Source organism: Alligator mississippiensis, chromosome 1 (genome assembly GCF_030867095.1).
Source record: "Alligator mississippiensis isolate rAllMis1 chromosome 1, rAllMis1, whole genome shotgun sequence".
Lineage (NCBI taxonomy): Eukaryota > Metazoa > Chordata > Crocodylia > Alligatoridae > Alligator > Alligator mississippiensis.
Genome location: NC_081824.1, coordinates 238718256 through 238731359, shown reverse-complemented (window position 1 = coordinate 238731359; position 13104 = coordinate 238718256). Strand labels below are relative to the sequence as shown.

The window sequence follows — 13104 nt, the reverse complement described above, 5'->3', positions numbered from 1 at the left end:
GCAGGGGGGGCTTGTGCCATGACCCAGCAGCCAACCCTTCACAGCCCACTTCTGGGCTGTGGCCTGGTGGTTGGGAACCTCTGCTTTAAAGGTGCACACACAAAAAATAATTCAAAAGCAACTTGGAGGCCAATCTGAAAAAATGCAATATTAACACCAACACCTGGGAGACTCAACTAATTAATTGGTCCCAGTGGTGTTGTGATGTACAACAAGACATCAATCATTTTGAGCAAATCACCTCATTATGGAGGCAGATAGATGAGAGAGACAAAGGGAGAGATCTGTGATCCAACATCACCAGGATCAACTCTTTCCTCCCAGAAGTATTTGCCACATATGCAGTTGAACATGTGGATCTCTGATCAACCCCCTCATTATCTAAAGACTCATTGAAGTCTTCTAGTAAATAGGCAAATCAGTTGTGCTTGTACTTAGGGACTGCTGACAATGAATGAAAACTGTATGCCTTGTGCCACATTTTCCCTTGGTGCACAGTATGCCTCAAACACATTTATTAAGATTTCTGTTTTTTCTTTATCTGCTGCATCCTCAGACTGATGAGCATTAAATTGCTCTATTGTTTCTCCTCCAGCCACAGAAAGAAATAAAGCTGGTTTGCAGCCATTCATCTTTGTTGTCTGCACCACTCACAGTACAGGGAATTTGTTCAAACTTTTGCTTCTATTTTCTCCTGACTTCTGCATTTCCTTCAAACACACACTTGCCTACAAGGTTTAGCTGGTCTATTTTTTGCATCTTGTCTTTAGTAGTTCCAGTTTCTAATCAGATGCTAAGGAATATCGGCACTGTATGCACTAGATAAAATACTAAACAATTTTAATCTATGTTATAAACTCTACTAAACATGTAAGTTAACCCATGCACACACATATAGGTGGCTAGCCCTGCCTGCACAGCTCCCCATCTCACATGTAATCTAGCTCCTTTCCATACAACATGCTCTGTTAATGGAAATTCCCACACTAGAGCTAGTATTATTACGAACTTCACTTCATAAATCTATTGAATACAAAAAATCATGGACTTAATATAGGGATGTAGGTTGTAACTTCCTTAGCCTGATGAAGGGTTTTTGAACCCAAAAGTTTGCTTAATAATTGTTTTCCAACTATTTAAGTTGGTCTAATAAAAGATATCAGATTCACCCAAAGAACCTTGTCTGCCTATGGACTTAATATAGACATTGAATTTATAACATGTTACAACCTGCCTTACATCTGCCTTACATCTGACTCTGCCTTTTGCTGACTACCTACATTCCTTCACACTTTTCCCTCTGTCCCCCACTCCCCTCCTATCTCTACCCTTTGTCTTTCAAACTTCCACTCATTTGCATCTTCACAGACTTGTTTAGTTTAGCCTTTTTTCTGTCCTGGAGAACTCATAACAGCAGCAGTCTCCCGGTGCCTGAAGAAGGGTGTTTGTGCCTGAAAGCTTGCAAAGAACTTTTTTCCAACTATTTAGTTGGTCTAATAAAATATATCACATCTACCTAAAGAACTTTGCCTGCCTATTATTACAAAAAGGCATTCTTATTTACTAATACTGTGTTTATGCTAGTTTCAGCATATTTCGAAACAATGGTAATAATCTTTAGTTTACAAGACCATTCATACTCTCTTTCCCATTTTGCCTAAGTAGATGTTTGTTTCTCTTGCCTCCATTTTACTCTATTGCCCCCTGAAACCCTTTATGTCCAGGACTCTTCCATGTTCTATATGACTCAGCCCCATTCTCCTCTTCCCCCATGTTCCCTGTTCCATTCTTTCCCTCTTGTCAGGATCAATGTACAGCCCTCTGACCTCTCCCATATACCTTGGTCTCCTGTACTTTCCATATGCAGGAGTCATGAGGTGCTCTGTGTACCCCTGCTACCCTCTTTGCCACATACTAGGGCTTTGTGTACTCTCTGCTCCCTGTGTGATTGCTCCTGCCTTAGCCTATTCAGGTGTGGAAGGTCTCTTAAACTCTACAGCTTTTGTAGGTTATGCATGTTGCACATGCTGGGGTCTCCATAAGTCCCCTTGTTCTCCCCAGACTTGTAACTTGTTAAATGATTTCTTTCTTTTTTTTTTCCATCTGGGAGATAAGTAATTGAGGGTGTCAACATTTTAAATCCCATTGGAAGACTGAGGAAAACAGAGATGAGGGACACCCCACATTGAAAGGTGTTGATAGCTGCTATCAACCACTACTTACATCTAAGACTTAGACCCAAATTATTACAAGAATTCTATCCCCTGTGTGGATGAAGATAATGTTTTATTTTTAATGTGTGTCATGTGACTTGTGTTGTCATTACAGTGGGATAGACAAGCAGATGATTTGTGCCATTTTTACTCAAAGATCAGTGGGGCAAAATGGACGAGACTCGGGTTCATGTCCCAGACTCTGCTTGCAGTGATCTTAGCCAATGTTCCAGTTACCTCGTTTGTAAAATATGCACAGAATAACCATTTTCCCAATAGGCTGGTGTGTAGCCTTGATTAAAAGTGTTGTGAAGTACATGACAATATTAGGAACAATAAGTAGGACACATGCAATTACCATGGAGTTTTTCTGTTACTCCTCAACTTTCAAGGTGTCAAGATTGTTTAAGGGGTGTAGATTGTTTAACATACTTTTAACTCAGGGAGAGGTAAGAATGGTTAGGACCTTACAGGAGATGCTAAGTAATTTTAGAGGCAGAAAGTATTATTTTTGCAGGCTGTTGAAGAATTTTCAAATTCTAACAGTTTGATTTCTTTTTTTATTTTCCTTTGCACTAGTGCCATGGAACTGTATGAATTCTTTCTTCATTTGATGACATTTCTCCCAGGTAGGAGACACCATTTTAATTGTTAAGACTGTGCTGACTAGCTACATTTGCTGGGCTCCTACCAGTTCCAAACATACTTATAATGATTTCAGTTTTAAAATCAAATCTACCTATTCTATGTGAAACATTATATCTAAATTATGTGGCAGAGCCTCAGTATCACTTGGATCATATATTTTTATGTCAAAATCATTTTTATGCTGCTTTTACATTTTCATTTTTAACATGTCTCAGAAGTTTGCATTGGTGAATAATAATATCATAGCAAATGTCAGGGTGAAGCTAGAAGTCTTGATCTCTGAACTGTGGCAACTGAGGCTGCATTTAGGAAGGTGAGAGTTCTGTTTGTTATCCATGAGGCAGTTCAGTCTTTTGGTTCCTGGGAAAAGATACATCTCTTGTGTTCCTCCTCCTTTTAGGCAGGGCAGAGGTTCCTATACATTCAGAGTAACAGGGGTATAGGTTGTAGCCGTGTTGGTTTAAGGACATAGGCAGACAAAGTTCTTTGGGTAAATCTGATATCTTTTATTAGACCAATTCAAATAGTTGGAAAAATTCTTCTTTGCAAGCTTTCAGGTCTAAATACCCAAAAGTTTACAAAGAAGAATATGGAAAACTATTTGAGTTAGTCTAATAAAAGATATCAGATTTACCCAAAGAACCTTGTCTGCCTATACATTCAGAGTAACACTTTCCATTCCATTACACATTCCAGTAACACTTAACAGCAACTATCTCCCCTCAGTATCTGTCACTATATCCAACAATGGTAGATAAACTTGTTTAAATGAGAGAAATATAAGGCATACTGTAACTAGCAGTGTAAATCAGGGAGTAACTCAACAAAAGTCAGTTTATAGGTGTGCAAACAATTTTTGTCCACCAGCTAGCTATTTCTGATAAAATGATTGGCAGTGAAATTGGGTGGATGTTTAATAGGGGTGTGCGAAGCGGTCCCTATTTGATTCGGATTCAGCCTGAATCAGGGACAGTTGTTTCAGATTACTGCCCCTGATTCAGTTCAGCCGAATCTGAATCTGAAAATTCAATGCTGATTCAGAGAATCAGAGATTCAGACACAGACACAGCGTTAAATGTTTCTTCTACATACCTCAAGGTACCAGCACAGCTCATGACTGCTGTGATGCTGGGGCAGATGAAGCATCCCACGGGAGTGCAGGGGGGCCTCATTGACTGGAATTACTTCCAGTCCACTTCCAGGTCCACCAGGGAGAGTGATGGGGGTCCCTCCTGCCTCCCCGGCTCAGCTATTGGCCACAAGGGGACCCTGGGTGCCCCCCCAGACCCAGGAGATACCAGTTGCTGAGCCAAGGGGGCACAGGGGGCCACCCGCACGCTCCCTGGCAGACCCAGAAGTGGACTGGAAGTACTTCTGGTCCACTTCTGGGTCTGCTGCTGAGTGTGCTGGGAAGCCCCCTGCGTTCCCATGGAACGTTCCATCCACCCCACCATCCCAGTGTTCATGAGCAGCCTGCTACCTAGAGGTATGTAGAAAAAACATTTAAATCTATGTCTATATCTGAATCGCCGAATATTTCCAAATCTCTCTGAATTGAATCAGAGGGTTCCGATTAAAGGGTCCTCTGATTTGGTTCAGATTCAGAGATTCGGCCACCGAATCGGGCTGAATCTCTGCCAAATTGAATCAGGGACCAAAGCTTTGCATAGCCCTAATGTTTAACCTGTTGTTAGACTCCAGGTGAATGCCGCACTGAGACAGGAGCAGTTCATATCTCTAAGAACTATTGTTTCATACAATCTAAAGACTTAGAGCAACATCACTGAATCAGACACACTTGGCTCAAATCCAGTTTTGTACTTAATTCATAAACACTATTGCTAGAGTATCTGGATGAAAAGGAAGCTGAAATGATAGATCCCAGCTAACTGTCTACTTAAAACCAGTTGTAGCTATGTAAACTTTTGCACAGTTAGAGAATCACATCAAACATGAACAGAACTTCATATTTGCTCCTCTTCAGATGAGAATAATAGTCTTTTTACAAGTCTTATTACTTGGCTTTACAACACCTTCATGAAGTTGGGAGGCAGAGACAGAAAGTGAGACTTATGCTGTTCTCACTTCACTGACATGTAACTAGAGTGAGGTAGGTGTTGGTTTTCCCAGAATGGTTTCCTTGGCAAAGCCCATGTGCTGGTATGAAGATACCTGCATGGTGGAGGCTTTACAGCCTACTTTCATGGCATTCACCATGGTGGGAGCAGATCCTAGACAGGGGCTTACTCTCATTTCTGGAAGCTTGATTCTTCTTTTTTGCTCTAAGGTGCTGCTGTCAACATGCTTCAGGAGAAAGCATTTGTCAATCATACTGCATACTTACGATGTAATTTTCACAATCCTGACAACATTGATGTGAAGGAACTGATAGTTTTTTGGCAAAAGGAGTCAGAGGTTGTGAATGAGGTATATCGTGGGCAGGAGCTATCCGACAACCTTGATCCTAAGTACATAAATCGCACAATGATGGATATGAACACATGGACTCTGTGTCTTCTAAATGTTGGGATTATGGATGAAGGGCAGTATGTGTGTATTATACAACACAAGAAAAGCAGCGGATTGGAGAAGATATATGATTCCAAGTCCCAATTGTTTGTTATTGGTATGTATTTACTAGTGTCCTCCATCTATTGGTATCTTTGTTTCCATTTCATCTTTTCGCTGCCCAGGAGAGCATGCTGTACTCTTGAATCACTAGATATATACCTTAATTTCTAAAACTGACAGTCTGCCACCCCAGTAGAATTTCTGAGTCCAGATAGCTGGATATTTTTAGTGGAGGGCTCTCCATTTTGAAATAATATTTACACTTACATAGGGCTTTCTGATACTAACCAGTGAACGTTTATAACACCCAGGTGAGGTTGGGCAATGTTATCATGCCTTGCGAGACAAACTGGGGCACAGAGAGGATAATGATTTGTTCAGATTCATACAGTTCCTGACTCTCCCCCAAGACACTCCACACTTCTTTTTAGGACACTCTGTAACACATGCTTCCTGAATTTGGGTTTTTGCGTTTGATTTGTATTTGCTAGGGTGCCAATGTCTAAGTAGCCATAGGTTTGTAGTGAACTACTGGCAAGAGTCATTGAAACAATTTAAGTTCTTTTTAGGCACTGTGAGATTATGTTGTGGATATGAATAATTGGAAAATAAATCTAAAAATAAAGGGAAGTTTATGCATGGAGGAATAGATGCTTACTCCAAAGAAAAATGGAAGCATTACTGAGAATTACACCGATTTCTGAAGGTTGACAGAGTAATATTTAGTATATTCTATTTAGGCAGTCAGTCTGGCCCTGCACATGGCAGGGAGAGAAGCTCCTGAACAAAAGCCTGAAGAGGAGTGTGTGGCTGACAGCCTTGCTGCCCTGAGAAGGCACTGAGGGCTTGCAGAAGAATACAGTTCAGAGTAGGGGGAAGTTTTGCTGTACAGCCAGCAAGCTGAGGTTTATATTTGGACCCTGTGTGTGGACAGTTTGCATTATAACCAGTAGGCTTATATTAGTGCACTGGATTGTGACTATCAGGGGTGGAGAAGATCACAGTGCTGCATGAAGGGCATGTGGCTATCTTGAGGCCTGCCAGGATCTGGGTTCAAGGCATTGAACAGTGGCAAAGAGGGCCAGGGGTCTGAAGCCCAAGAGGGGAAAGAACCAGGGCCAGACCCAAAGCCGGGGAGAGTGGAAACCAGAACCCAAGAGGGCTAGACTAGGCCTGGAGCCCAGAAGCCAGGTCAGGGCAGTGGGCCTAGGGTAAAAGCCCACCTAGAGCAAATGGGGAGAATCCAGAAAGGCCAAGACCCCAACAAGGGAGTAGAGGCCTGGTGCTGTTTTGAAGGCAGACTGCCCTACCTAAGTTATGACCCATAGCTTCCATAAGGTATGGATGTGGCTGTAGGGGAGGTCGGAGACCACAAAACTAGCTCTTAAGTCAATTAAGCATGCTAGAGTATGGATGGGCTGGGATGACCCCACCTAGTGCCTGTCGGCAGGACGGGGATTAGCAGGGTTCAGGGGGAACCCACAGACTAGTAGTAGACCAAGGCTTGCTCTGGCACCCTGGGGGCAACCTCCCTTTTTCCTCATAAATAATACCAGTGTCACAGGGCACTAAGGTGCCTGCTCCTTTAAGAGCAGAAACTGCCTAGGGAGAGAGCCCTAAGAGCCAAACAGAAACCCCACAGGTGCAGGTTACTATGGCAGCAGGCTAACAAGGGAATTAGCCTGCACTTGCACCCGGAAGAAGGCAGGGCCCTGGGCACATATAAACCCCAGGGCTGAGACCAGCAGGAGTTAGTTCTTTGGCAGCTGCCAGGGGAAGGAGCCTTTAGGGAAGAATTGCCCAGAGACACTAGTGGCCACCTAATATGCTGCATATAGGCCTAATGGGGCTCCAGGAGCTCACCAAGTACCCTGGCCTACAAGACACTTAGTGCTGGGGGGGAAGTTTGACTCTTTAAAAGGGACAGAGCACACCCTGAACTGCTTGTATTATGTTCTGGCCCAGGGCTCATATTTTGGTTGCTGTTTATAAACCAATGGACCAGGCTGAGGCCATTGGGAGAGGAAGAGGCCTCATTGGGGCACACTACATGTGGGGACCCCAGCACCAGTGGGTGCAGTGCCAGGGGGCACAGTGACAAAGGGGTGAGCAGACCCCAGCGCCAGTGTGGGCGCAGAGACAGGGCTGAGGAGAGCCCAGTGATGACAGGAGGCCGAACTAGACTAAGGCCTCAGAGGGACAACATTTAAATACTATCCATGAGGCTTGGGGCATGGTAAAAGGGCAGTTTTGGAGCCACGCATCTAGCTCATAAGGCTGAGGGTGTCCCATGAGGCATCTATTTTAAGCAAGACCCAAAAGGGGTCTAAGAACCCACAGGGTGCAGTGGGGTCCATCAGGACTGTGTCCAAACACAAACTCGAGGGCAGCCTCCCTATTTCTTATAATTACCAGCAAGATGTGGCAGGTGAGGAAAAGGGTGCCCATTGGACAAGATTGACACAGAGCCCTAGGGGTGTCACTGCCATCCCTGGGGACCCCATCCCATGACAACCAGCAAAGTATGGCAAGCAAGAGAGAGGAAAGGAAAGAGGTCTGCCCTGACCCAGAGAGATGGAGCAGGGCAGGAGTCACAAGGCCACCAGGGGGCATCACGGCCACCCCTGGGGCTCAGTCCTGCTATATTTGGGTTCAATAAAAGAGAAAGAATCACAAACATTGTCACTGGGAAGAGAAGACCAGTAACAGAGTAAACTGAAAGAGGCCAAGGCTTGAATATTTTCGCTATCTTTGCACTCTCCTTTTTGGTTATAGTTAATTATAGAAGTCAATACTTTATTGAAATGCCAGCTTCCCTGGCTAGAAGGTTTTTATTCTATCTATATACCAGCTGCCAAGTTTGGGGGATTACATTTTGAATGAAAGAGAATTTTAAGTCTCCTTTGCTATAGATTTTCTCCTATCACAATGTCTGTGAACTAAAGTGTTCAACTGAAGGAAACCCCAAGACAATAAACAGATTTGGATCATATCTTCTTTTACAATATCTTGTGGGAATTCTGCCTTCTATTTGCATGTACATAACATCCCTGGGACAAAAATGGCAATTGCTTACAGTGAAAAAATATTGAGAAACTCATTAGTTATTGTTAGTTGTTTAGCTGGTAGCTCCAGTCCGTGCTTTGGCATCATTCTGTTTCTACAGCAACCTGTACTAATAAAGATGGCAAAACTGGTGGCTGCATTTACAGGCTTCAAGACCATTCTCAATGTTAAAAAAAATAGAATTGTAACAGCAGCTGGAAATGTGGAGAGAGAGAGTATATGATTCACAAACCACTGCTCTAGTGATTGTGTAGTTGGACAGTCTACTCACCTCCAGAAACCTGACTGCTAATCTCAACAGTCTCAGTGATCAACAATGTGGAATGTGGTAAGGCACTTAGGTCTACTGTTTGAACGTCAGTATATTAAACCAGCACCTATATCAATACTGAGGCACCTAAAGACAAATTCAGGAGGAGCTGACATCAGCGAAGCTTTATCTGTGATGAATCTGGCCAGTGTCTGAGCAGGTATTAATAGATGGCTCAGATGTAAGCACAACAAATTCTCTCAAACTTTTCTGGTTCATTTCAGGAGCTCAGATTTAAACCACTTACTGCTGCATTTCTTCTGTGCAGCAGTCAGGAAAGGAGAAATATACAAGCAAAGGTTTATAAAAATTATGCTTTAAAAATTGAGTAACTTTCAATTAGAACTAATTTAATTAGAATGAATTCGTATTTAATTAATCCATCTAATTAGAATTAATTAGGATTGCTATGTATATGCTTCTAAAACTAAATGTTTTGAACTAACTTTTTTGTTAGTTTCCTTAGTAAAATATTATCTCCTACCAGGAATTTTTCCTGTGAAAGAGTTTCACACTTAAAGTGGATGCAACATAAACTGTCACAGAGTGGTAAAAAATAACGCTAGGGCAGTCACACAGACTGCTCTGGATTACTTGGCAACTTGGGCCCATTAAGGAAAAAGAGTATTTTAATACAGTTCCATACAGAGTTATACATCCAAGAACAAAGAATGAAGGCTGCATCTATGGAGTAGAGGCCTGCATCTTTGAAAGGAACAACTTTTGAAAAGTATTTAGAATTACAGTGATCAAGCAAACCAACATGAGCTCCTGATAGCAACCTGATGCTATGACAAAAAGGCTGGGACCCTGGGATGTAACAACCAGAGAAAGGAATAGGAATACCTTCTGTTCTAACAGGAGAAAAAGTGTTTGTAATGCAGTGTTGCTTCCTGATCTTTCTGTCCATTCATTCCACTGCAAGCTGGGCAGTGTGCAGTGACTGTAATACTTTGCCAGATCATGACTCAGACTTTGAGCCTAATAGTAGGTCTGTGCGAAGCAGCTAGTATTCGCTTCGGATTCGCTTCGGTGATTCAAATCACTGTCTGAATTCGATTTGGCCGAATCACCGAATCAGCCAGGCCAGGCCCATCTCCCACCCTTCTCCCAGCCCAGAAATGGCTGCCCCAGCTCCCAGCACTTGTGTAAAAAAAAAAAAAGCAAAAAAAAAGCCCCAGCTCACCAAGTGCTGCTTGGCAGGGGGCGATCCCTGCTGCCTCCACTGCATGGGGGTCTCTGCATGAGCCCCCCCCCCCCCAGCTCTCCTCACATGGGCCAGCTCTGGCCCTTTAAGAAAAAAAAACCCCTGAAAAAACCTCAGTACTCACTGCTCTCTCTGGCAGGGGACAATCCCTGCTGGCCCCCACTGCCCTGCATTACATGGGGGCTCTGGATGAGCCCCTGAAGCCCCAAGGCCACTGCAGGAGCTGAGAGTTCTGGTGCTTTTCTTGTTTTTGTTTTTTTTTCTTAAAGGGCTGGAGCTGGCCTGGGCAGGGCACCCATGTGGGGGCTAGGGGAGCAGGGGGGAGTCAGGGGCTCATGGCAGAGCCCCCCATGCAGTGGGGGGCAGCAGGGATTGCCCCCCCCCTCCCCCCCCCGCCTGGCAGCACCCGGTGAGCACTGGGGCTTTTCTTTAAAGTACTGAGCTGGGGTGGGCAGCAATGGGGGGACTGGGGGAGTGGGCAGGGGGCTGGGGGGCCTGGCAGGAATCTTTTCTGAAGATTTGGAGAGCTTTGAATCGATTCAGACCTTTAAATTGGTCCCCTGATTCTATTCAGATTCAGAAATTCGGCCACGGAATCGAGTCGAATCTCCTCGGAATCGATAGTGTTCATCACCCTCCCACTGCCCCCCTCCCCCAGGCTTCTAGTATACACGTAACTGAAGAATGGCTTTCTAAATGTCTTGATGACTTGCTCTTATATTCATGATCACCTTGATTTACACTGCTTAACCCAAAAAGAACCAGCAAAACAGGGCAGTTCTGATGCTTCCTCATAACTCCCCATCATAGCTTCTGGTCAGTAAATACCTTTCTCTTTTTTCCATTGGAATAAAAAGGTGATGAGCTGAATTTGCTCCTTATAACAACTCTAAACCTTGGCTGGGAGTTAGTTAGAAGAAAACAGTCCACAGCTTGGCTTCAAAAGGCCTTCTCTTGGGGGCACTACAGTACTGAGCCAAAGGAGAGTATGGCTGGGGGACACTGCCAAGAGAAGGCAAAAGAAGTAAATACCCCATGACAGGCTTCAGGACCATTCCCTGGGCAGACCCACTTCTGTCCCTGAGAACCTTTGGCGGCAAGTAGAGATAATGTGTGTGACTCATGGTGCTTTTTTCTGATCTGTTTTTAGCTAACTACAGTCAGCCAGAAATAGTGAAGCTACACAAGGGAACGGTAGAACCTGGCACAGCTTTGAATCTCTCCTGCTCCTCCAGCTGGGGCTATCCAGAGCCCACACAGATGACCTGGCAAGTTTCAAAGGGAAACTTGACTGAGGAACATGTGGACCAAATGGCAGTTTTTCAGGATGACAAAACAAAGCTGTATAAGGTTACCATCACTCGGACCATCCAGGTTCCCATGGATACCCACATTAACATCAGCTGCCTGGTTTACCCAACATGGAAAATGGAAAGCCTTGTCTCAAAGTCACTATGCATTGGTGCGTCTTGCTTTGGCCATGCTGACTTTTCAGCCTTTAGGTGCCATGAATATTGAGGTGCATTGGGACACAACAGTCACTAGTGAAGGTTAAGGCAGTCACCATCAGTGTAAAACTTTTATTTTATAAATAACAAAAAGTGGCAAAAAGTTGAACCTAATATTCTAACATGGTAAGCCCCAAATTATCCACTCAGACCCACTGCCTGTCACACAGAAGTGCTTTCATTAGCCCATCTCTAATAACTGAGCTACATGATTCTTGCTGAATGGAAACCCCTAATTCCAGTATACTGCTGCTGTTCTATAATCCACTATGAAAGTGTATGTCAAAGTCTCCTGTACTGGCTGAGCCAAAGAAAGGCTTACAATTACATCTGTAGCTCAAGTTGGAGACATCTGAGCTGTGGGACTAAACAACTAACACTCAAACCCTGCTGTGTGCACATCAGAAGATGTCAGCGTTGTATATGAGAGAACTTGTTTTTTAATCCCCTCCCCATTAAAAAAAAAAAAGCCCTTTTTAATTCACACTGTGAGGAAAAATCCTTTAGTACCCTTTAGCACATTTTTTAATTTGTACATGAGGACATGAATGGATCAGGTTAGAGGAGCTCTATATGCCAGTCCCTTGTACATATTTGTGTCCCCTTGACAGGTTGGGTGTTCTTGCAGGGTGAAGCATATCTCATCTTCCAGAGGGAATGGCAGTAGGGTAGAAAGCAGGGTTGAGTAGGCATGTTCTCTGCTATTGCTGCTGCAGTTGTCTGTGTCCCATTTAAAAAAGCATGAGGGGGTGGACGGTCCGTTCCTCAAACATCACAATAGGGAAATACGATTCATAGATAAATCTTCCAAGGACAGGACACAGCCTCTTATGCCCTTCACAAAGATCAATACTCCCAAAGATGACTATAGCAGTGAAGGTAGCTTCTCTCCCTGACTGAGGGTCTACCCCAGTGATACACCAACCCTATATTGGCACCCAGGAGTTAAACTCAAGTGAAATTCAATTCAACTTGCCTCAGGATACCCCCAACCAAACCTAAACTTTTAAGGACACGATAATAACAAATTAAGGGAAAACTCCCCTGCATTCTGTGCCTCTTTCATATCCCCCTGCAACACTATGAATAGCACAGTAGAACATATCATATGTTCTATGACTTCCACCTCCAACAGTTACCAAGAAATATTTAGTACAGTTCCTCAAATTTACGCTCTAGCACAAAACTTTAACAGAAGTTTCACATGCACTTATATCAAGAGATCAACACATCTAACTTTTATACATTCCATGCTTTTAGGAAACTATTTTCCCTTAATATTTTTGAGGTGGCCATTAAGATTTCAAGCTCAAATAAAGCAATGTAAAAGCAGCAAGGAATGCTGGAAACGTTTTTGCATTATCTTTTGATTTATGTGCTTTGATGGTTTGGGCTAGATGGGATGGGTCATAACTGTCATTAAATGAGTTTATCATCAGTGTTAAAGATTTAAAGTCTGTACTCCTTTCTTTATTCAGCACCAGAACCAGTAACACCAGTCATGCACCCCATTATTCTGCTTGCAGTTGGGTTGATATCTGGAGTGGTCATAGCTGGTGTGGTCCTTGTGATGGTGGTGAG

General features: G+C 43.5%; 1 protein-coding gene across 1 annotated transcript; it reads left to right on the top strand.

Annotated features, from left to right (window-relative positions):
- The first annotated feature begins 2796 nt into the window (after positions 1-2796).
- On the top strand, positions 2797-12825 carry CD86 (CD86 molecule). The gene is made up of 3 exons (XM_019480062.2): positions 2797-2842; positions 5149-5487; positions 11166-12825. The coding sequence occupies exons 1-3, from the start codon at positions 2797-2799 to the stop codon at positions 11531-11533; spliced, it is 753 nt and encodes a 250-aa protein (XP_019335607.2). The 3' UTR covers positions 11534-12825.
- Positions 12826-13104: the final 279 nt, after the last annotated feature.

What these genes read in the sequence shown, in the direction of transcription:
- CD86 (XM_019480062.2), top strand. Translation starts at nt 2,797, where the DNA reads ATGGAACTGTATGAATTCTTTCTTCATTTGATGACATTTCTCCCAG. An exon ending in TTTGATGACATTTCTCCCAG is followed by an intron (nt 2,843 to 5,148) that starts GTAGGAGACACC and finishes TTTTGCTCTAAG; the next exon opens with GTGCTGCTGTCAACATGCTT. An exon ending in GTCCCAATTGTTTGTTATTG is followed by an intron (nt 5,488 to 11,165) that starts GTATGTATTTAC and finishes ATCTGTTTTTAG; the next exon opens with CTAACTACAGTCAGCCAGAA.